This window comes from Parathielavia appendiculata (genome assembly GCF_033297405.1).
Source record: "Parathielavia appendiculata strain CBS 731.68 unplaced genomic scaffold N657scaffold_1, whole genome shotgun sequence".
In the NCBI taxonomy this organism is placed as follows: Eukaryota; Fungi; Ascomycota; class Sordariomycetes; order Sordariales; family Chaetomiaceae; genus Parathielavia; species Parathielavia appendiculata.
In genome coordinates this window covers 4,737,953-4,757,838 of record NW_026944220.1, presented here as the reverse complement: position 1 = coordinate 4,757,838, position 19,886 = coordinate 4,737,953, and the positions used below count along the sequence as shown (strand labels likewise).

General features: G+C 60.0%; 9 protein-coding genes and 1 non-coding gene across 10 annotated transcripts; 5 read left to right on the top strand and 5 right to left on the bottom strand.

The window, feature by feature from the left end:
• Positions 1-157: 157 nt before the first annotated feature.
• Positions 158-1,753, top strand: N657DRAFT_610355 (Mur ligase; the record flags this gene model as incomplete). The annotated part of the gene is made up of 2 exons (XM_062790327.1): positions 158-598; positions 827-1,753. The coding sequence occupies 2 exons, from the start codon at positions 158-160 to the stop codon at positions 1,751-1,753; spliced, it is 1,368 nt and encodes a 455-aa protein (XP_062653512.1).
• On the bottom strand, positions 1,561-3,588 carry N657DRAFT_640408 (putative folylpolyglutamate protein). Its single transcript, XM_062791964.1, has 2 exons — positions 3,436-3,588; positions 1,561-3,370 (listed from the first exon to the last, which is right to left on the bottom strand). The coding sequence occupies exons 1-2, from the start codon at positions 3,457-3,459 to the stop codon at positions 1,865-1,867; spliced, it is 1,530 nt and encodes a 509-aa protein (XP_062653511.1). The 5' UTR covers positions 3,460-3,588; the 3' UTR covers positions 1,561-1,864.
• Positions 3,589-3,816: 228 nt separating this feature from the next.
• Positions 3,817-3,905, top strand: N657DRAFT_t14. The gene has a single exon. It is a non-coding gene; the product is annotated as a tRNA-Leu (tRNA).
• A 1,128-nt stretch (positions 3,906-5,033) lies between these two features.
• N657DRAFT_677317 (GroES-like protein) lies at positions 5,034-6,223 on the top strand (the record flags this gene model as incomplete). The annotated part of the gene is made up of 2 exons (XM_062795979.1): positions 5,034-5,042; positions 5,093-6,223. The coding sequence occupies 2 exons, from the start codon at positions 5,034-5,036 to the stop codon at positions 6,221-6,223; spliced, it is 1,140 nt and encodes a 379-aa protein (XP_062653510.1).
• Positions 6,224-6,290: 67 nt separating this feature from the next.
• Positions 6,291-9,321, bottom strand: N657DRAFT_660983 (glycoside hydrolase family 2 protein). The gene is made up of 2 exons (XM_062795073.1): positions 8,477-9,321; positions 6,291-8,429 (listed from the first exon to the last, which is right to left on the bottom strand). The coding sequence occupies exons 1-2, from the start codon at positions 8,978-8,980 to the stop codon at positions 6,378-6,380; spliced, it is 2,556 nt and encodes an 851-aa protein (XP_062653509.1). The 5' UTR covers positions 8,981-9,321; the 3' UTR covers positions 6,291-6,377.
• Positions 9,322-10,130: 809 nt separating this feature from the next.
• Positions 10,131-11,684, bottom strand: N657DRAFT_640404 (ras-domain-containing protein). Its single transcript, XM_062791963.1, has 3 exons — positions 11,322-11,684; positions 11,140-11,269; positions 10,131-11,087 (listed from the first exon to the last, which is right to left on the bottom strand). The coding sequence occupies exons 1-3, from the start codon at positions 11,471-11,473 to the stop codon at positions 10,341-10,343; spliced, it is 1,029 nt and encodes a 342-aa protein (XP_062653508.1). The 5' UTR covers positions 11,474-11,684; the 3' UTR covers positions 10,131-10,340.
• A 265-nt stretch (positions 11,685-11,949) lies between these two features.
• Positions 11,950-12,976, top strand: N657DRAFT_640402 (NAD(P)-binding protein). The gene is made up of 2 exons (XM_062791962.1): positions 11,950-12,046; positions 12,111-12,976. The coding sequence occupies exons 1-2, from the start codon at positions 12,009-12,011 to the stop codon at positions 12,859-12,861; spliced, it is 789 nt and encodes a 262-aa protein (XP_062653507.1). The 5' UTR covers positions 11,950-12,008; the 3' UTR covers positions 12,862-12,976.
• Positions 12,977-13,017: 41 nt separating this feature from the next.
• N657DRAFT_91809 (uncharacterized protein) lies at positions 13,018-15,001 on the bottom strand. The gene is made up of 4 exons (XM_062797592.1): positions 14,803-15,001; positions 14,554-14,747; positions 14,432-14,506; positions 13,018-14,380 (listed from the first exon to the last, which is right to left on the bottom strand). Exons 2-4 carry the CDS (start codon positions 14,690-14,692, stop codon positions 13,215-13,217), a joined length of 1,380 nt encoding a protein of 459 aa, XP_062653506.1. The 5' UTR covers positions 14,693-14,747; positions 14,803-15,001; the 3' UTR covers positions 13,018-13,214.
• Positions 15,002-15,153: 152 nt separating this feature from the next.
• On the bottom strand, positions 15,154-16,316 carry N657DRAFT_653032 (uncharacterized protein; the record flags this gene model as incomplete). The annotated part of the gene is made up of 3 exons (XM_062794359.1): positions 15,154-15,255; positions 15,305-16,068; positions 16,124-16,316. The coding sequence occupies 3 exons, from the start codon at positions 16,314-16,316 to the stop codon at positions 15,154-15,156; spliced, it is 1,059 nt and encodes a 352-aa protein (XP_062653505.1).
• A 1,557-nt stretch (positions 16,317-17,873) lies between these two features.
• Positions 17,874-19,622, top strand: N657DRAFT_687003 (uncharacterized protein; the record flags this gene model as incomplete). The annotated part of the gene is made up of 3 exons (XM_062796859.1): positions 17,874-17,955; positions 18,315-18,434; positions 18,595-19,622. 3 exons carry the CDS (start codon positions 17,874-17,876, stop codon positions 19,620-19,622), a joined length of 1,230 nt encoding a protein of 409 aa, XP_062653504.1.
• Positions 19,623-19,886: the final 264 nt, after the last annotated feature.

The window sequence follows — 19,886 nt, the reverse complement described above, 5'->3', positions numbered from 1 at the left end:
ATAACCTATAACGCCGACTTGATCAGTGGATCCTGAAATGCCAGCACGCCGCTGCATCAGCAAACTCATCACCGCCATCTCCCATTTAAGGCCGAATTCTATTTCCACCCGCATCTGCCATCTCACCACCACCATCTCCCCACGAACAACCCACAAAATGGCATCCTCAGACGCCTACACCACCGCCCTAACCAGGCTCTCCCACCTGCAATCAAACCGCGCCATAACATCCCTGTTCGAAACTACCACCCCAGCGGCCACAACAGGAGGAAGTGGAAGAGGAGGAGGAGCGGGAGGAGGAGCCCTCAACGCCCTGGCCATCCCGGAGATGCTCGCCTGGCTCGCCCGCGCAGGCTATACCCCTTCGTCGCTGGCCGGGTCCGGGTTGCGGTGTGTGCACGTTGCCGGGACCAAGGGCAAGGGGAGTGTTAGCGCCTTTGTCGCTTCTATTCTCTCTCAATACCTCACCGCAGCAGGAAAGGAAGAAGAAGTGGCCGGGAGTAAGGTGGCATTATACACCTCGCCGCATGTGCTCTCCGTTCGGGAGAGGATTGTCCTCGACGGGAAGATCATCTCGCGCGAAAAGTTTGGGCGGTATGTGAATGAAGTCTGGGAACGGCTTACGGCGGCTGCGAGGGAGGAGGTGAGGGCAAGAGGGGTGGAGGTTGGGGACGGGGAGTTGGATGGGCCCGGAACGAAGCCGTTTTACTTTCGGTTCTTGACCATTGTTGCGCTGCATGCGTTTATCCGGGAAGGGGCCAGGGACGCGGTGGTCGAGTGCGGGATTGGTGGCGAGTATGATGCCACGAATGTGCTTCCGCCGGAGGCGGTGACGGCCGCTGTGATTACGCAGCTTGGGGTCGATCATGTTAGCATGCTCGGGAACACGGTCGAGAAGATTGCGTGGCATAAGGCTGGGGTGTTCAAGGAGGGAGTGAAGGCGTTCACGAGGAGTTTGCCGGAGCAGAAGGGGGTGATGGAGGTGCTGAGGGCACGGGCAAGGGAGAAGGGGGCTGAGTTGGTGGAGGTTGTAGACGATGAGGTTGAGCGGTGGGGAGGGGTCGACGGAGCAAAGCTGCAGGGGCCGTTCCAGAAGTACAATATGGCGTTGGCGGTGTATGCCGCGAGGGAGCACCTGCTGAGGACGGGCTTCGAACTCGAGGGGCGGTTTGGGACCGAGGACTGGTCACTGAGCGATATCCCGTCGCCATTTGTGCAGGGGCTTAAGGAGGCTGCCCTGCGTGGGCGGTGCGAGGTTCTCATAGGTGCAGACGGCATCGAGTGGCATGTGGACGGGGCGCACACGGACGACAGTCTCGCTGGGGTCGGGCGGTGGTTTGCGGGCAGGACAGCGGACGCGGCGAAAGACGGCGTCCGGGTTCTCGTGTTCAACCAGCAGGAGAGAGACCCGGACCCGTTGCTGAGGGCGCTGCTGGCTGGGCTTCAGGACGGTCGCCAACCGGTATTCAGCCACGCCATTTTCACGAGGAACGAGGAGCACAAGTCGGCTGAGGGAGAGGCCCGCGACATTACCGTTCAGACCAAGGCGCAACAGACGATGCGGAAAGTCGAACCAGCAACGAAAACAGTCGTGTATGACGCGGTTCAACCCGCAGTCGAGCACGTCAGACACATCGCGACCCAGGCGAGGAAAAACGGCAAGACATGCAAGGTGCTTGTCACAGGGAGCTTCCACCTGGTGGGCGCCGTGCTCAAGACCATCGAGCAAGTTGAAAACTTGTCTCCAATCTAGATGACCTGAACTCCATTCCATGCTGTGAAGCTGACCTGTACAGTTGAATACGAGGTAAACCACGGGCTAGTCGATGAAGACGAGCCCGTCTGTCCAACTTTTACCACCAATCTAGAGTGCATCGGCGCCTTCTAGGATGCCCAGGGCGCCTCCTACCAGGTGCAAGCTACCCGTGATGAGAGCCTGTGCTTTCTTTTCGCCCTCCTTCTCTGCGAGGCTGCGGGCCGTGTTAAGCGCCTCCTCGATGCTGGGGATGAGCATGATGTTGGCCGAGGGATCGAGGGTCTTCCACCTCTCGGCGAACACGCGCTGCTGCGTCATGTTTGCGATATCCGCGGGGTTGTGCTGACGGTTCACAAAGTCTGCACTATTAGCATCTGCGCGCGCAACGTCGGACAGCTGACACATACCTCTCTTGTACCCCGTTGCGGCATACGTGACGTTAGTGCAGAAAATGACATGCTCGAACCCCTTCCCGGCTGGGTCGGCGTTCTTCACCGTGTTGCAGAGCCCGTCAAGGAAGTCGACCGCCTCGGTGCGGCCCTGCTGGTTGAAGATGAGCACTTTGGGTCCTGCTTCGCTCCGGTTGGCACACTCGCCGACAAACCAGCGGGCCGCCATCTTCAGACTGTCGACTGTGTGTGCCCCGTCCACGTGCCAGACGACGCTGTCTTCGTCCTTGACCTCGCACCTGCCGCGCCAGACGACTTGCTCTAAGCCGTCGACAAACTCCTGCGGCAGCGCGTCGGGTCTTGGTGAGAAGGAAGGATCCAACCTCTTCAAAGCCGTTCCCGCCAGGGCAACCGCCAGCGTCGCATTCTTCTTCTGGAAAGTTGCACCTGGGCGAATTTTCACGTCCACAAGTCGGGGGTCAATGTCCAGAAACCTCAGGTCAACCCCCTTCTCTACCGCCCGCTTCTTGAGCACCTCGGCAGCCTCCGGTACCTGCTCGATGGTAAAGGCCGGGCTACCAGGCTTCATGATGCCCGCCTTGTGCCATGCGATTTTATCGACTGTGTCGCCCAGTACAAAGACGTGGTCAATACCGAGCGTGCTGATGCCGCTCGCGACCGGCCTTTCCACAACGTTCGTCGCGTCGAATTCGCCGCCAATACCCGTCTCGTACACGGCCGCATCGACGCCCTCGGACAGAAACACATGGTAGCTCATGAGCGTCAGATACCGCGCGTAGATGGGCTTGCTCCCCGACACCGCCGCGTCCGCAGCGACGTCCTTGTTCTCCTCCAGCCGGTCCCACACCTCGAAAAAGTACTTCGCAAACAGCTCCTCCGAGATGGGTACCGAATTGATGCGGATGCGCTCGCGCACGGCGATCAGATGCGGCGAGGTGAACAGCCCGACGCGGTGCGGTGGGCCGCCCTTTTGCTGGTAGCGGGCGAGGATCGAGTCGACAAAGGCGCAGGTGCTGCCCTTGCCCTTGGTGCCGGCGACGTGTACGATGTTGAGGCGGTCAAGGTCGCGCGGGGCGTAGCCGATGCGGGCCAGATAGGCGCGCATCTCACGGACCGAGGCGGCATCGGGCCGGATGCCGGCCTTGCGGCGGGCCTCGATCACGGCGTAGGGCGTCTGGAGGGAGTTGAGGGCGTCGATGGCATCCTGGTGGTTCAATGCTCAGTTGGTGCACCGACAATGGAGGTGTCATCTGGGGGGTTTTTGCTTACATTGTACGTGCGCCCCGTCGCCATGGTTTTTGAGAATGGATCGAGTCTGTAAATCGCGCGGGTCAGGGACCTGGGGACGATGGCTGTCCACCGCGCATAACGCATTGAGTCGCTAGTCTAGCGAGTCCTCATGTCGGTGTCGAAATGGGATCCTGTGCTGGGATATGCAGATATGCATCTCTCGCTTCAGAAGCGACGGCGGGATACCTCGCTCGGGTTGCATCGGGCCCCGCCGTCGCCGACACCGGGACGACGTCATGCCCGCTGTGGTTTGTGCGTTAACGCTTTCCGTCAACCTCCCAGAAGTCAGACTTCCTGTTCACTAGCCAAACTTTCACTACTGTATAATATTGCAAACCACTTTCCAATAATATCGAATACGGCAAGATGGCCGAGCGGTCTAAGGCGCTGTCTTCAGGAATTCTGACTGGCAGTCCGAAAGGGCGTGGGTTCGAATCCCACTCTTGTCATATCTTTTATTGGTGATCCTATCAATCTGGTATTTCCACAGAACCCGCTGTGATTCTCGGAGCTTTTTGTTGGATTGGGCAGTTGATGGAGCCAGAAGACTGAATGTCCTCATCGATGGTCGTTGGTTGGTCATGCCGCTATTGACCAGCTGAACTTCCATCTCATCGATCACAGTCCTCCGTACCCTGTACAACCCTGTCCTGCGACCCCGGCCAACTGCCGCGACCGGTCTGGCTAGCCATCTGCAATGTGACGTCCCCACGAGCTTCGATGATAAATAACGATAAATCAAGGCCTATTCACCTCGCCGCAGTCCCTTTTCCGCCGGGTTCTGCGCTCTACCGTTCCGCGGTGTTGGACTCTGTATGTATCGTCTGTACCAAGTTTCGCCGCCGCAGCGTGTGGAGACCCCAGCCATCGAGTCTGACCCTGAGGTTCAGCGGCAAATTGCATCGAGAGCTCTGCTCCATCGCATTTTGTCACCGACATATCCCCTCCTACCGATACTCCGTACACATCGTGGATAAAGAAGTCTCTGGCTCTCACCTGACGCGCCTGTCCTGGGAAGATTCGTCGTGACAGCCCCGGGCGGATACCGGCCGAGATGCGCTCCTTTGATAATTGGTGCGGGTAAAATGGTGGATAAAAGCGCTCGTGGGGTTGCGGGAGCTTGGTGCTTTGACAGCTGCAACAGCTTCCAGAACAGACCGCGGGCGGCTGTCGGCGGGCTCAACACCAAACCCATGGCGTAACCAGATCCGGCTGGTGGGGGGATGATGGATGGAAGTCTGGCCCTGCTGGCGCATCGAAGCTCCCCACACCCGCCCACCAAAAGCACGACCAAGCATATTACACATGCGGTTGGACAAGGAGGGGCAGTCTTGGTTCATTCATGCCCAAGCTGGCTGGGAAACAGGCAAAAGAGATCTCTGGCTAGGCATCTCCGAGAAGCGGTGCTGAGTGAGAGGTGCCATATGGAGTAGCTACTCCTGCCCTATTTAATCCCATCCTCCCCAAGCTCCCCCTTCCCTTCACGACGAGCTTTCTCCGTTGTCATCCCTACCGCTGCTGCCTCGCCCCGAACTCTCCCGTGAAGTCATCTCTCTTTTCGACTCACTACCATCACAATGGCTTCTGTAGGTCCCTTCGACTCCGATCCCCCTGCCTCCACAAGCTAACCTCGCAGAACCTCTCGTTCGTCCTCAACAAGCCCAACGACGTCAGCTTCGAGGAGCGGCCCGTGCCCAAGCTGCAGCACCCGCACGATGTGCTCGTCGCCATCAACTACACGGGCATATGCGGCTCCGACGTGCACTACTGGGTGCACGGCGCCATCGGCCATTTCGTCGTCAAGGACCCCATGGTCTTGGGCCACGAGTCGGCCGGCACCGTCGTCGAGGTCGGCGCGTCCGTGACCACTCTCAAGAAGGGCGACCGCGTCGCCCTCGAGCCGGGCTACCCCTGCCGCCGCTGCGAGCCCTGCCTCTCAGGCCACTACAACCTCTGCCCGGACATGCGCTTCGCCGCCACCCCGCCCTACGACGGCACCCTGACCGGTTTCTGGAGTGCGCCCTCCGACTTTTGCTACAAGCTTCCCGACAACGTCTCCCTGCAGGAAGGCGCCCTGATCGAGCCGCTCGCCGTCGCCGTGCACATTGTCAAGCAGGCGCGCGTGCAGCCCGGCCAGAGCGTCGTGATCATGGGCGCGGGCCCTGTGGGCCTGCTCTGCGCGGCCGTGGCGCGCTCCTTTGGCGCGACCAAGGTGGTCTCGGTGGACATTGTGCAGGCCAAGCTGGACTTTGCGCGGTCGTACTGCGCCACGCACACGTACATGTCGCAGCGCGTGTCGGCCGAGGAGAACGCGCGAAAGCTGATCGCCGAGGCCGACCTCGGCGAGGGCGCCGACGCCGTCATTGACGCCTCGGGCGCCGAGCCGTCCATCCAGACATCGCTGCACGTTGTGCGCATGGGCGGCACCTACGTGCAGGGCGGCATGGGCAAGTCCGACATCACCTTCCCCATCATGGCGCTGTGCCTCAAGGAGGTGACGGCCAGGGGCTCGTTCCGCTACGGCAGCGGCGACTACAAGCTCGCCATTCAGCTCGTTGCGGACGGCAAGGTCGACGTCAAGGCGCTCGTCAACGGCGTCGTGCCCTTCAAGGACGCCGAGGAGGCCTTCAAGAAGGTCAAGGAGGGCCAGGTCATCAAGATCCTGATTGCCGGGCCCAACGAGAAGGTTGAGCAGGTTATGGACACGAGCGTCGACGAGAAGAAGCTCGAGGCGGCGCAGGCGGCCGGCAGCACGGGTTGCTGCTGAGCACGTTGGGATAGCTTGAAAAGTTGCATATCACGGCGTACGGGTGCATTCTGGGGTTTGCGTTGTTATCATGGTCATTTCATCTATTGGCGTTGAGTGTACAAGAATCTAATGAAATCTGAAACTCTATCTCTCGCTCTCTCTCTTTCCGTCTCTAAAGCATCCCCAGATACCGCGTCTCAATCCTCGTCTCGGCAGTAGCCCCCTTAACGCCGATCGTCACAACCTCGCCCGGCACAATATCCACCAAATTGTCATCAAACTTGACACTATCATCCTCGCACTCCAGCGCCACGCCCTTGACCGGCACCTCGGCGCTGATCTCGACCGCTGCGCCATCCGGCGTCAGCTGCACCCTGAGCGCCCTCGGCTTCTGCAGATGCACATACTTGAGCGGCTCGGGCCAGTTGACGTAGCGCGCAATCTGCCTGCCGTCTTTGACGAGATACGCCGCCACGACAGTCCGCCCTTCCTCGCCGGCGTTCCTCTGCCGAACGGGCACGTCCAGCGCGGCGATCTCGGTCGACCGGTTCTCCGGAAGCAGCACGCCGGCCGCCACCGTCTGCGAGAACGTCTCCTCGCCGGACTCGACGTCCCACGCCTTGAGCACGCAGTCCACCGTCAGGTCTTCTAGAGTCAGATTGCTTCCCCACACCTCGATCTGCGTCTTGACGTCAACGTTGACCCGAGTGTACTTATCCCGCGGATGCCTGTGCTCGCGGCGGGTAATCCCAATACTCACGGGCGCCATCTCGCGCTTGACCGTGAAGTAGGCCAGCTTGGGGCGCAAGTAGTAATCGGCAATGCTCCAGCTCGTGACAGGCCAGCAGTCGTTGGTTTGCCAGACGAGCGCGCCGCCGCAGTACTCCCTCCCCGGGCCGCGCCATTCGCGCTTCCAGAGGCGGTACGCCGAGGCCAGGCACTCGGCCTGCATCAGCTGCGTGCTATACACAAAGTGCTCGAGCGGGTCGGGCGCGTAGCGCAGGTTCTCGACCAGGTACAGCGCGATGCGCCGCTCGTGGCCCTCGGCCTTGTTGTGGAAGTCGACGGTCGACGACTGCGGGTAGCGGTCCGGGTCGTCTTTTCCGAGGGGCAGGTACGCGTCGATGGTCTTGACCGAGGGGAACGCCTGCATGCCGAATTCCGAGACGAAACGGCCGACGAGCTGGTCAAAGTTCTGCCACTTCTCCTGCGTGCCGTGCCACACGTTCCACTGGTGGATGTCGCCTACGGTAGCGTCGCGCGTGTTGAGGCCGGCGCCCCAGGGCGAGCCCGGGTGGTAGAAGGTGGACGGGACCAGGTCGGCGCAGGCGTCGGCGAGCACCTTCTCGTAGATGTAGCGGGCGGGGAAGTCGGTGCGGAGCCAGCTCTCGGCGTCCTTGTTGGCGAAGTCGTACGTGAGGTTTTCGGACTCCTGGTATTGATAGTCCTCGTTGTTGCCGGCCCAGATGACGATGGACGGGTGGTGGCGAAGCAACCTGACGTTCTCGCGGGCCTCGCGGTCGATGGACGCCAGCAGCGCCGGCCAGGCCGGATAGTTGCCGCAGCCAAACATGAAGTCCTGCCACACCAGGATGCCCATCTCGTCGCAGGCGTCGTAGAAGGCCTGCTCCTCGTAGATGCCGCCGCCCCAGACGCGGATCATGAACTGGTTGCCCTCGGCCACCAGCCGGACCCAGTCGTAGTAGCGCTCGCGGCTGATGCGCGGGATGAAATTGTCGGCGGGGATCCAGTCGCTGCCGCCGCAGTAGACAGGGATGTTGTTGATCTCGAAGAAGAAGCTGGTGCCGGGCTGGTCCTGAAGCGGGCGCTGGATCAGCTCGGCCCTGCGCAGGCCGATGCGCTTAGAGAGGGTGTCGACCTCCTCGTCGCCGCTAAGCAGCATCGCGCTGACCTGGTACAGCGGTTGCTTGCCGTAGCGGATAGGGTACCACAAGGCGGGGCTGTCGACGAGGAACGAGACGGTGGCCGACCCGGAGCTGGCGTCGGCCGTTTCGGAGGCGACCGGCTTGCCCTCGAGGGAGATGTCGATGCGCACCCTGTCTGCCTTGCCCTCGACCGTCGCCGTCACGGTGACGTTGGCCCTGCTCAGCGACTTGTCGACCACCGAGTCGGCGTGAAGGTCGGCCAGGCGGGAGTCGTAGATCTCCAGGTTGATGGGGCGCCACGGGCCGCAGGTCAAGAGGGTCGGGCCCCAATCCCAACCCTGAAAACGTCAGCACAAGCTCAGGGTTCGCTCAGCAGTCGACTCACCCAGTGATACTGCGCCTTGCGGACAGCCAGCCGCGACGTGTCGCCGTTCCAGCATCCCCACTTGTGATCCGGGTACTGCTCGACCAGCTTGCACCCCCGCAGGAAGGCGCTGTCGAAGTGGATGGTCAGCTCGTTCTGCTCCTTGAGGACCGACGTCACGTCGACCCGCTCCGGGATGAACATGTTGTCGGTCTCGAGGATGGTGGTGCCGTTGAGCACGACCGTCGCAAACGTGTCGAGCCCGTCAAAGGCGAGCACGGCCTTGGCGCCCGTGGCCACCGGCTGGGCTGCGAAGGTGGTCCTGTAGGTCCATTGGGCCTCGCCCACCCACTGTACGGCGAGCTCGTTCTTGCCGATGAAGGCGTCCGGGATCTGGCCGTGGTGCTGCAGGTCGAGGTGCACATTGGTCGGGAACTGGCTGACGGGCAGGAACTGGGCGTCCTGCTTGTCGGCCTGCCGAAACTCCCAGTTCTGGTCGATGGGGATCACGACGCGAGGAGCCATGGCGAGCGCTGGTGAAAGGTGAGAGCTGCTGGAGGGGCAGATCGCGGGGCAGTGGGACGGTCTGCTGAAGGAACAACCGCCGTCTCACAGACCGGAGGGAAGAACGCGGGTTGGAGAGCGACAAAAACATGCAGCACCGGCCAGATACCGGTCGGCTTATAAGGCAATATCCGTGTAAGTGGTCCATGGTTGTTGTCGAGGTCGAGCTGCCGGATACGCAGCTTCCACGACCCCGGGACCAGCTCCCCCGCGTCGACGAATGGGATGTTAGACGCAAGAACCCCTGGCACTCTCCACAGGAAGCTACGACAGACGAATCCCGCGTGCGGATCTACATGCCTGCATCAAGTTCCCGACCAGGTGCTGCAACGGCTGTATTCCCTGTAACTCGTCCAATGCTGCGCGTTTCGTGGCGAGACAAGGCGCGCCTTCCCGTACGATGTATATTTGTAATATGTCAGAAAATTTGACTCGTGGAACAACGCTTGCCTGTTGCCGACCGTATCCGACCTCGAGCTGATAAGTCACGGTACAAGTTCGGAGAAATGATCATGCACTGACACGTTGAATTTAGCCTGCCGCGCTAGTACCAGGGTTCTGAGCTCGGAAGGGACCCGTCCGTGTCCTTTTGGGAGAAGGCGAGCTCACAAGCGCGGTGCTGACACCTCCCGGCTACGGGCCGAGACTGGCGCAGGGTGGGCTTGTCATCCGAGAAATAGGCGACGCAGTACCGCTCCCGAGCTGACATGGACTCGGATTTGTCAGTCAACGTCAGTTCGGAGTGTCGTGGTACTGAAGCTCTGCTTATTGCAACAAGAAGGTCGTGAACTGCGTAGAGCTCGACATGGCTTGTTCGAGCGTACTCTGCTCGACAGCGAACAAGAAGCTACTGTTCAACCACTTCACCTTTTTGCCTCGACACTTTGTCCATCATCGCGCTGTGCCTGTTCTTTTCATCCCTGTTCTTCCCTTCCGTTCCGCATCCGCCCTCGTCGCTATGCCCTGCACAACCTTGCGTCCTCTGCCTTGCTGTCGGTTTCAATTCTTGTCAGTGACCTTGCGCTCACCTTGAAGTCCGGTAACTTAACCAAGCCAAGTAGACAGGATATAACGTCCTTCCAAGTCAGGTGGAGAGCTGTGAAGTTCGAGAAATGGCTCATTATGTAGCTGTGTAAAGCAGCGTCTATCCTCACTCTCCGTCCAATGAGTAACAAAACCCAGCAGCTACGGAAACCGAACAACGGCCCCTCGATCCTCATCTCCATACGCCGGGCCCAGCCGACAAGATTAGGTATAATATGGTATCATGAATGCACCTTCCTGCGAACATAGTCCGCCCTCAAAGACCTTTAAGCTCCCCTCAACAACAGCCCTTATTCCTCCTCCGATTCGTCAGCGTAAACACCTCCTCCCACTCCCTCAGCCCTTGTCCAACCCTCCGCGTCCTCCTCCTCCTCCGCCCGCCAACCCCAAGCTCATCGGCCGTGACGGTGCTCTTGATGCTGGCCCCGTCGCTGGCCCCAGCATTCCACATCGCCCCGGCATCCCCATACTGGATTCCGCTCATGGGATCATCCGGGTCAATCTCGCCCAGCTCGATTTTGGTCAGGATCATCCTCGCCAGCCGCCCAAACACCTCATCCACTCCCTCCCCGCTGTACGCGCTGACCTCCATCGTGACGGGTATCTGCACCGAGCTGGCCCACCGGCTCGCCTCCACGGCCGACACCTCCCTGCCGTCGGGCGCCACCGTCGCCTTGAGCTGCGCTCCCAGCCCGGGGTGTATCGTCGAGACGGAAGAGTAGGAGGACGACGGGACGGGCGTGCTGGGATATGACGACGTTGCTACGGAGCTGATGCTCTCGCTCGGCGTAGGTGGCGGCAGGTTCGTGTCGACGAGTGGGTCGCCCGCGAGGTCGAGCTTGTTGCCGACCAGCAGGAGGGACAGGTTCGGCGAGGCGAGGGCGCGCGCATCGTTGAGGAATGGTTGGAGACTGGTGAAGGAGGCGTGCGAGGTGATGTCGTAGATGAGGATCGCGCCGGCCGCGCCGCGGTAGTAGGACCGCGAGACGGAACGGAACCGTTCCGTCCCTGCTGTGTCCCAGAGCTGGGCATCGTTAGTGGCTGCAATGTCGAATTTGTCTCCGCCAGCGACTTGCCTGCAGCTTTATGCGCTTCCTGCGCGCGCCCGTGCCGACCTTGATAATTTTGCTCGCGAACTCGACGCCGATGGTCTGCGAGGAGAGCACGCGCCACTCATTCTTGACGAAGCGGTGTAGCAGACAGGATCTGGTTCTCGGTCACTGGAAGGCTCCGGCAATGCGACGGCGGCAGCACTCACTTGCCAGTCCCGCTTGGCCCCAGCAGGATGACCTTGGCCAGGTAGTCGTACATGCTCCCAAGCTCCTGCTCGCGCACCGTGCCTGTGCTATCCTCGCTGGTGGCAGAGGACCGTCGCGGGCGCGTCATGCCGGGCAGCTCGAAGCCGCTCATGCGGTGCTGTGGAGGGCTCGTCGGGAGGAGACCTCGATTTGGGCTTCGATTGATTAAGTTGGTCGGTTCACTTCTAGCGATTCGATCTTCGGTATTTGTTGGACGACTGCGGGCGTGGTGGAGCGGCACTTCGGATTGCTCCCTTTCACGATGCTGTTGCTCGGCTTATCAGAGTGGATGCTGCCGGTCCCTATCTGCATGACAGGGAACACGAATCTCGGTGACATGCGATGACACAGCCACAACCGACAATGCGGCGTAGCGTCATATGACGTAAAATACATGTAACAATATATTGCATGTGAAATACGAATACGTTCACCCGCGCCCCCCCCCCCAAAACTTTCAGTCGACAAGGGGTCCGACTTTCAACCGAGGTAATCCCTGCAGCTTCCCCATATTCGGCAGTCAAAATCCCGGCACGCATCTGACAACCCAGGTCGTCGGTGTTGACGATGTCCTTCATTACCGGCCACATTACTTGACACGAACCTTAGTGTTTGATTGATCCGACCGAATCATCACTCCATTTACAATGAAGATTTCAGGCCGCACATTCGTCGTCTCCGGGGGGTAAGCCTCCCACCTCCCGCCCATCCCACTCTCGCTCCCCACATCACTCACAGCCCCCCCCCAGCGCCTCCGGCCTCGGCCGCGCCTGCGTGCTCGACATCTGCGCCCAAGGCGGCAACGCAGCCATTCTAGACATGAACACAGAAGCAGGCGAAGAGCTAGCCACCGCGCTAGGCGCCAGCGCAAGGTTCATCCAGTGCGACGTGTCCTCCACAACCAGCATCGCTTCGGCCGTCTCGTCCATCGTCTCTTGGACCCGCCAGACCGGCAAACCCCTCGGCGGCATCATCCCCGCCGCTGGCGTCGGCCTGCCCGCCCTGATCCTCGACAAGCACCTCCGCCCGGCCTCGCTGGAATCAATCGACTTCGTGCTCTCCATCAACCTGCGCGGCACGCTCGACCTCGTCCGGCAACTCCTGCCGCACCTGGCCGCCACCGGCCCCTCTGGCCCCGATGGCGAGCGCGGGGTTGTGGTCATGGTCGCCAGCGCGGCCGCGTTCGAGGGGCAGATGGGCCAGGTGGCGTACTCGGCGTCGAAGGGCGCCGTGGCGGCCATGACGCTGCCGATGGCGCGGGACCTGTCGCGGTTCGGGATCCGGGTGGTTACCATCGCGCCGAGCATGTTTGAGAGCAACATGACGGCGCACTTATCTGACAAGGTGCGGGAGGGTCTGCAGAAGGCCATGGAGTTTCCCGCGAGGGCGGGCAAGCCCGACGAGTTTGCGTCGCTGGTGAGGCAGGCGATTGAGAATGTTATGCTGAATGGGGTGGTCATCAGGTTGGATGGGGCGACGAGGATGCCGAGTAAGCTGTGATGGGGCTTAGTTCACGGTGGAAGTGGGCAAAGAGTAATGTCATTGACTTTATTGAAGACGAACAAGCTCCAATCGCGATGGAAATTTACAAACAGTGAAAAGAAACACTACTCTACACAGGAATCCGCCCGCCGCCGATATGCCTGCTAATCAACCATTTCCTCCCCGAATTCCCGGCGCTTGATGATGTAAGTGGCATCCCCAGCTACCAGGGCCCAAAATCCGAGACCGACCTTGATAAGTATGCTTGATGATAACGTGGTGAGAGGAAATGCAACAAAGAAAACCCTGCCAGCGATGTGGCTGCCAACGGCCCGTACACGAGCCGAGGCGGGCTTCCACAGGGAAGCAGCCTAAGGACGGAACTTATCGTGAGGCCACTCCTTCTCTGAAGGCCCACTGCTGGCGTAACGAGGCCCGTTCGCGTAATCCGGGCGGTAACTATCCATGTCCGGACGATATCTATCCGTGCTGGGCAGGTTGGGATCCCGGCGGGGACGCGGGTACAGGTCCGTAAACTGACAAGGAGGATCATCGGTGGAAGGAGCGTCCAGGTCACGGTAGCCGACTGAAGGACCAAACGGCGGAGAGCGCTCGCGGTAGCTTGCGGACGACCGAGGCGCGGCGGCCGGGGAACGCGAGCGGGCACGAGTGGCCGGCTCAAACAGGCGAGCCGCCCGAACGCCGGCCACCAGGCCCTCGAGAAAGACGCGGGCAGACTCGGCGTTGTCGAGTATGTGCTCGGGCAGAGCGCCGCGCGTCATGCGCCGCATCTGGTCGAGCACCTCGGCCCGCTCCGCAACACTGTCGAGCTTGCGGCCGCGGGAGGGCAGGCCAGTGGCCCCCCCGTCTCTACCATGCACCGCGGGCACATCGGCCATCACGGTGTCCTGCTCCAACTTTGGAGCAGCACGGGTCAGGGCCCGGTGTTCCTCTTTGACACGGGTGCTCGCCACGTGGTCCTTGCGATACGGCTGTGCCAGCTCAGACGAGCAAATGGGCCACTTCCGAACAATCGGGAGTGCCTTCGCCGCGACCGCATGCTTCGCATCGATCGAGGAGCTGTGCGCTTTGTCGCCATGGATGGTAATGTCCCGCAGCTTAACTGAGCAGGTGAAGACGTTGCTGGAAGCTTCCTTTACCACAAACTGGGGGTTGAAGCGGCGGCGCTGGCACTCGAGTGAAAGGAGTTGCGTCGGCGCAGGTTGCAACGCGTTGGACGTGCCGGTACGCTGGGAACCCGAAGAGGGCAGCGAGTTCGGCTTGGGCCGGGCGGGTTTCGCAGAAGCCTGCGGTACAGGCCGGAGAGCGGAAAAGGTATCGAAGCCCATGGGGACAATGCCGCGGCGCCGGCGGCGCCCGGATGGAGGGGACATGGCCGAGCCTCGGCGCCGATTGTTGCTGACGGGCTCGAAATTGGCCGACCTTTGGGAAGGAACGTCGGCCAAGGGATCGCGCCGGTGAAGCGCGCGGGGAAAGGGACTGGATTCGGGCCACGAAATTGTCTCCGCAGGCGGCTCTGAGGCGAATCAGCAAGAATTGCAAACTGCGAAGTGCGAGTGGTACTGACCGACAATTTCACCCTCTTCCATGTTGGGTGGGCGGAATGGCAGCTTGGGGGGGCCGTAGAACGACTTGGAGTTTACTGTAATGGTTAGTTAAGGAAATCGGTCGCTGTTTGGAGTCGCTTACCCTCGGACGGGGCCTGGGATGTCCGGGTCGCTTCCGGAAGGTCCAGATGGACCCGCGGATCGGCCGCGTCAGGTTCCTGCTTGATTTTCGGGCTTGAGGGGGCCTGGTGACCCCCAGCCTTAGCATCATGAGAGCCCATCGTGAGCTATTTGCTGCAGGGATCAGGTTGTGCTGCGCTCAAAAATACTGTCGCTCTTCGTTCGTTAACGTGTTTGCAAAAAAAATGGGATGCCCGATATATAAACTCACCAATGGCACTGGCCGATCGCCTGATGGTGAAAGGCAGAAGTGGTCTCAGCGATGCAATTTGATCGGCACAAGTTAATCGGTTGAAAGTGGCAGGAGCGATGATGATGCGCAGTTTGGGGTCGGTACCTTAACTTCTCAACTTTTGTAAGGCACGAACAACAAAGGACCTGGCATTGGCAACTGGCAATCATCTGGGATAACAAAAGACAACGGCAGTGTGAAGATCTCGTCTGATAATCGGCGTTTAGGTGCTGGAGTGCCCACAAAGCCTTCGCGGTCAGCCTCGCGCTACGCCAATGAACGGCGGTCGATTGCGTTTGGTCTCTGTTAGTGTTCTGTCCTGACTTCGGCTCAGTACAGGCTCTGGGCCAGCTCTTCTCCCCCCTCCCACCGCTGCAGATTTTTGATCTGCTCGTCGTACCAGGCATCCAGCGTCGCCTCCTCCACATATCCCTGGCCGTGTTAGCTCAGCGCTGGGGGGGAATAGATCGAATCGACATACCATGTGCGGTGTCAGAAGTACCCGACTGCGCCCATCTTGCCCCCATTTCGTCGTCCTCCACCGGCTGTCCAGCGGCAACGGCTCCAGGTCAAACACGTCCAGCGCCGCCGCCCTGATCTTGCCCTTCTCGAGCGCATCCAGCAAGTCCTTCTCGACTACGAGCGGTCCCCGCGAGGTATTCACAAGAATCGCCGTCGACTTCATCATCTCGAGTTCCCGCGCCGCAATTCCGCCCCTCGACCGATCCGACAGCACCAGGTGCACGCTCACCACATCCGCCGTCCGAAACAACTCCTCCTTGCTCACCACCCGAAACGTCTTCTCCCCATCTTTGCCCTCCACCGGCAGACCCGCCTTCGTCGCCTGCTCATCCGCCCGCTCCTGCGTCAGGTTCTCGCTCCACGCAATAACCCGCATCCCAAACGCAACGGCCATGATCCGCGCCACCGCCATCCCCAACCTGCCCAGCCCGACCGTCCCAAACAACTTGCCGCTGAGACTGACCGTGGGAACGGTCTGCCACCCGCCCGTCTTGACCGACAGGTCGTCCTGGGCAACGTTGCGCGCCGCCGCGAGGATCAGCGCGACGCAGTGCTCGGTAGTGCTGTCGGAGCCGCCGACGGCGCCGGCCACGGGGATGCCGCGTTCCTGGAAGGCCGGCAGGTCCAGGGCGAGATTGCGGTTACCAGTTGTGAGCAGCAGCTTGAGGTTGGGCAGGCGGGCGATAAGCTCGCGCGGGAAGGGCGTGCGTTCGCGCATTGTGGCTGGGGGGTTAGTGAGGAGAGGACAGCATGAGAGATCGTCCACGCGGGCACATACAAATCACGTTGAAGGGCTCGAGTCTGGCGACCAGCTGGTCCTTGACATCCTGAGGCGTTTCGGGGTGGTTGTACGGGAGGAGCGTGTCCTTGAAGAAGGAGATGTCGTACTTGGCGGGGTCCAGGGCCTTGAACTTGGGCTCCGAGATCCCCTGGTAGTCGTCAAGGACGGCTATCTTGACAGGGACAGACATGGTGAGGCTGGTAAGGTCACAACTGGATTAGGAGATGCTCTTGAAGCGCTGAACTGGCAAGTAGGCGGGGGAGAAGGCGTTCTTGTGTTTCTTGGATGTTGTTTCCCGTCGGCAAAACCCGTCGTGCAGTCATCACCGGCCCACTCGTGCCTCGCTACCCCGCAGGGCTGACAGGGGATTCCGTCCTGTCGGTATTTGGGGCGGGTTTCGGGACGGCGATCTCCCGTCCCGCTCGCCAATCGGACGAATCTCTGCCATGTCCTGGTCCTCCAGGTACTCAGCGTTTCGTACTCTCTGCCATTTTCCTACCCAGCCGTTTCTATCCAACCACCACCTGTCTTGCCCACCCATTTTCTTACCCTGCTGGACCTGCCATTTTCCTGTCCCCTTTTGCCTACTCCGCCTCTTTCCTGCTCCTCTCTTCTGCTCCGCGTTTCCCCTTCTCCGTCTTTCTCTCTTTGTCGTTTTCTCTGCCCGTTTCCTTGAAGGTTGCAGCCCCGTCCAACATGGAATTGCCCGAGCAAGCAAGATTGGCCGCCCCCTCGGCAGCAGTGCCACTGCATAGGGTACCCGAGTTATCGCACCCTTGAGGATGGCTGTTGGGCAGCTTTTCTGTCTGTCTCCAAGCGGCCCATTCCTACTGGGGCTTGTCGACAGTGAAACAAACTGGGTGTTAATGATGCTGCGGAGCATATCAAGGGTGCTAGCTCTAGCACTTCTGCATCGCTCAGTTCTGGATCAACTACAAAACATGCAGACCCTGCTCACCTGGTCTGGTTGTCCAAAGCCATGACAAGAAATGCAGACGATGCCAGTAAGTGCGTCAATTTAGACTGGCACCACCTGGTTTGGAAACCTTGCTGATTGGGTCAAGTCGGTTTCCATGTCACTTCAGTGCCATGGTAAGGTCATTACTCGAACAGCAGACCCGCCGGCTCGGAATATGAGGACTCATTGAATGTATCTATGTGCAATCGTGGTGGTTTAACTGCTGGTGGAGGGAGACGCGCGGTAGGTTCACTCGTCCTCGACCATCCCAGATTTCTGGAGTCACCCGAGACTTATTCTATGGGACCGAGGGAAGTGTCTCATGCAAGAGGTACAGAGATAGCCGTGTTACTGCGAGGTCGACTGGGATTCGAGCTGTATCAACCCGGCCTGGACACGTCGGAGGAAATGGACGTACTCCAGGTGGAGTCGACATGACGAAGTCCCCTGCATTAAGGTTCATGGCATACGTCTCTCTGACCCGTCGCAGGCTGCAACTGCATCACTGATACTGCATTGGCTTCCACACTAGAGATCTAGATCCAGTACCACATGCAGACGATGGCGTCGATGCGAGTGTAACCAGAAAAAACAAAGCTGATACTACATATTGCATGGGCGGCTGATTCCCTCTTCGTCCGCGTATAAATTAGCCGTCGCCCCCCCCTTTCTTCCCTCGCTCTACGCAGACTTGACTCGACTTGTTCGACACTGTCCTAAAGTTTGAATAGCGAAGAACACCAACATCTCGAGTCTGCTCTTTTTATGAACAACATAAAACCTATCGCCATGCCAAGCGTCGCTGCGAAAGAGTACACTACCGTGGCCCCTGTCCGCCGCTCTGCGCGCCTCGCTGCCACCATGGAGCATGGTAAGTGCCTTACGCTCTTTGAGACTTTTATATCTCAGCTTCATTGTGGCTGTATCTGTGTATCTCGACGAAGCCAGCGCTACTTTGCGCACCGCGGCGTTCGCGTCACGATTCTGCGCTGCCTTATTCTTTTCCTCCAGCGAGCAGTGTTCATCTTTGTCTATCCTGTCTTGCGTTTCTTACTGCTCCCCTTACCTCTTGATACGTCCATGGCTGTTCTGTCGTCCTTGACCTACCAGCGCTGTCATTCGGGGCATCTAAACATCTGTTGGCTACCATGTTTTGGGCACTTGGATCTACGGCCAGCTGCGATTGTCACCTAGCACACCTCCGGCAGGACCCGCCTGACTTTGATCCAGACAACAACAACGTCTCTCCCGTGACACCCAGTCCTCCGCCGGGAGGCAACCACCCTACCAGTCTGGCCACTGGAGATGCCTCTGGCAGTTGCAGGAAGCGCCGCCGTTCCGCCTCGTCTGGTAAGTTACTGCTCACTTTCACTTTCGGCAATCACCATCAAACGCAGAAAAGCTTTGGTGTCAAGAGCTGTCTGTCCAGCCTCATGACCAACCCTCCCCCCTCCCCCCGACTTCACATGCATTCCCAACACCGAAGCAACAGCGCTAACTATGGCAACAGAAGACAGCCAGCGGGCAAAGCAGCCACGCATCGAGGCCGAAGACGTCGCCGACCAATTCCTCGCCCGAATGGAGCATCACCGGCGAGCGACGCAGGACCTTGAGGCGCACCTCGACAGCGTCCTCCTGTGCGTGGGCGAGGGGGCGCAGCCAGCCGGGACAACCATCGACGCGGCCCGGGCCGTGGTGGAGCAGATTTTTGCTCGTGTCGAGCATCACAGGCAAGCGGTGACGGAGCTCGAGGGGCTCCTCGACAACGTGTTTCTGTGCGCGGGCGGCGCTCCCCCTCGCCCGTCCCCGTTCCCATCCCCGCCGCCGCCGCCGCCGAACACGGAGCTCACCGTCCGCGCCGCGGAGGGCTCCACCATCATGCGGCGGATGCACCTCGCCTCGCGCGCCGGCGCGCCGTCCTTGTCTCGGACGAACCTCCGGCTGAGGATCAGGGTGGACGGCTGGCAACGCCTCTACCGGGAGGCGTACCTGCACTCGCGGGACCTCGACGCGACAGAGGTGGATCCATCGCCCTCGCCTCCGCCACCTTCCCCGGGCCTGAAGGCCGAGCCGGACGAAATCAAAACAAAGCGTGAGCCGGACGAGGTGGATGAGGTCAAGGTCAAGCAGGAGCCGGCCGAGCAGGACGACGTCAAAATCAAGCGGGAGCTGGCTGAGGAAGAGGGCGTCAAACTTAAGCGTGATCCGGATGAGAAAGACGAGGTCAAAATTAAGCAGGAGGCGGACGAGGACGACGACGTCACGATTATGCTGGAGCCGGATGTTTCGTCTCTGCTCGCTTCGCTGCCGGCCATGCCGGCAGACCACTGCGTTGCTCGAGATGCCAGCGCCGATGACTTGGATGCGCAGGCACTGCTCGCGGAATTCGATCTCCCGCAGGTCCGGGCCAATTGGGAGGAAGGGCAGGGTTGGATGCGTCTGGACGTATTTGTGGGCTGCGGTCGGTTTGAGGGGTATCTGAAGCTACTCGCTGAGTGGCTTGTATTCTGGGAGGATCATGTCAAGGAGTACTGCTGATGGATTGGATGGCTGGGCAGGTAAGGGTCTTGACAAGGGAAGGGTTTTTGATTGTGGTTCGAAGGCTTACCTCTAGTTGGAATAGTTGAGACTGTTAGGCCCTAGACTTAGATAAAGGTTTAATGATCAATTTGAATGAACGGGGAATTATAACCCAACTTTTATATCTTGGACAATCACTTCAAACGGCCCGGAAGCCTGCTGGCGCGTGCTTGCGTGAATTCAATGATCGCAGTGGAAGAAGGCTTAAAGTTGGGTGGTTGT

Bases quoted from the DNA above. Each gene is read 5' to 3' on its own strand.
- N657DRAFT_640408 (XM_062791964.1), bottom strand. From the start codon at position 3,459: ATGGCGACGGGGCGCACGTACAAT. The intron at 3,371-3,435 runs GTAAGCAAAAAC...TTGAACCACCAG, and splicing joins CGACGGGGCGCACGTACAAT to GATGCCATCGACGCCCTCAA.
- N657DRAFT_660983 (XM_062795073.1), bottom strand. From the start codon at position 8,980: ATGGCTCCTCGCGTCGTGATCCCCATCGACCAGAACTGGGAGTTTCGG. The intron at 8,430-8,476 runs GTGAGTCGACTG...TGACGTTTTCAG, and splicing joins GCAAGGCGCAGTATCACTGG to GGTTGGGATTGGGGCCCGAC.
- N657DRAFT_640404 (XM_062791963.1), bottom strand. From the start codon at position 11,473: ATGAGCGGCTTCGAGCTGCCCGGCATGACGCGCCCGCGACGGTCCTCT. The intron at 11,270-11,321 runs GTGAGTGCTGCC...ACCGAGAACCAG, and splicing joins GGGCCAAGCGGGACTGGCAA to ATCCTGTCTGCTACACCGCT. The intron at 11,088-11,139 runs GCAAGTCGCTGG...AACGATGCCCAG, and splicing joins GGAAGCGCATAAAGCTGCAG to CTCTGGGACACAGCAGGGAC.
- N657DRAFT_91809 (XM_062797592.1), bottom strand. From the start codon at position 14,692: ATGGGCTCTCATGATGCTAAGGCTGGGGGTCACCAGGCCCCCTCAAGC. The intron at 14,507-14,553 runs GTAAGCGACTCC...TAACCATTACAG, and splicing joins ATCCCAGGCCCCGTCCGAGG to TAAACTCCAAGTCGTTCTAC. The intron at 14,381-14,431 runs GTCAGTACCACT...GATTCGCCTCAG, and splicing joins GGAAGAGGGTGAAATTGTCG to AGCCGCCTGCGGAGACAATT.
- N657DRAFT_640402 (XM_062791962.1), top strand. From the start codon at position 12,009: ATGAAGATTTCAGGCCGCACATTCGTCGTCTCCGGGGG. The intron at 12,047-12,110 runs GTAAGCCTCCCA...GCCCCCCCCCAG, and splicing joins ACATTCGTCGTCTCCGGGGG to CGCCTCCGGCCTCGGCCGCG.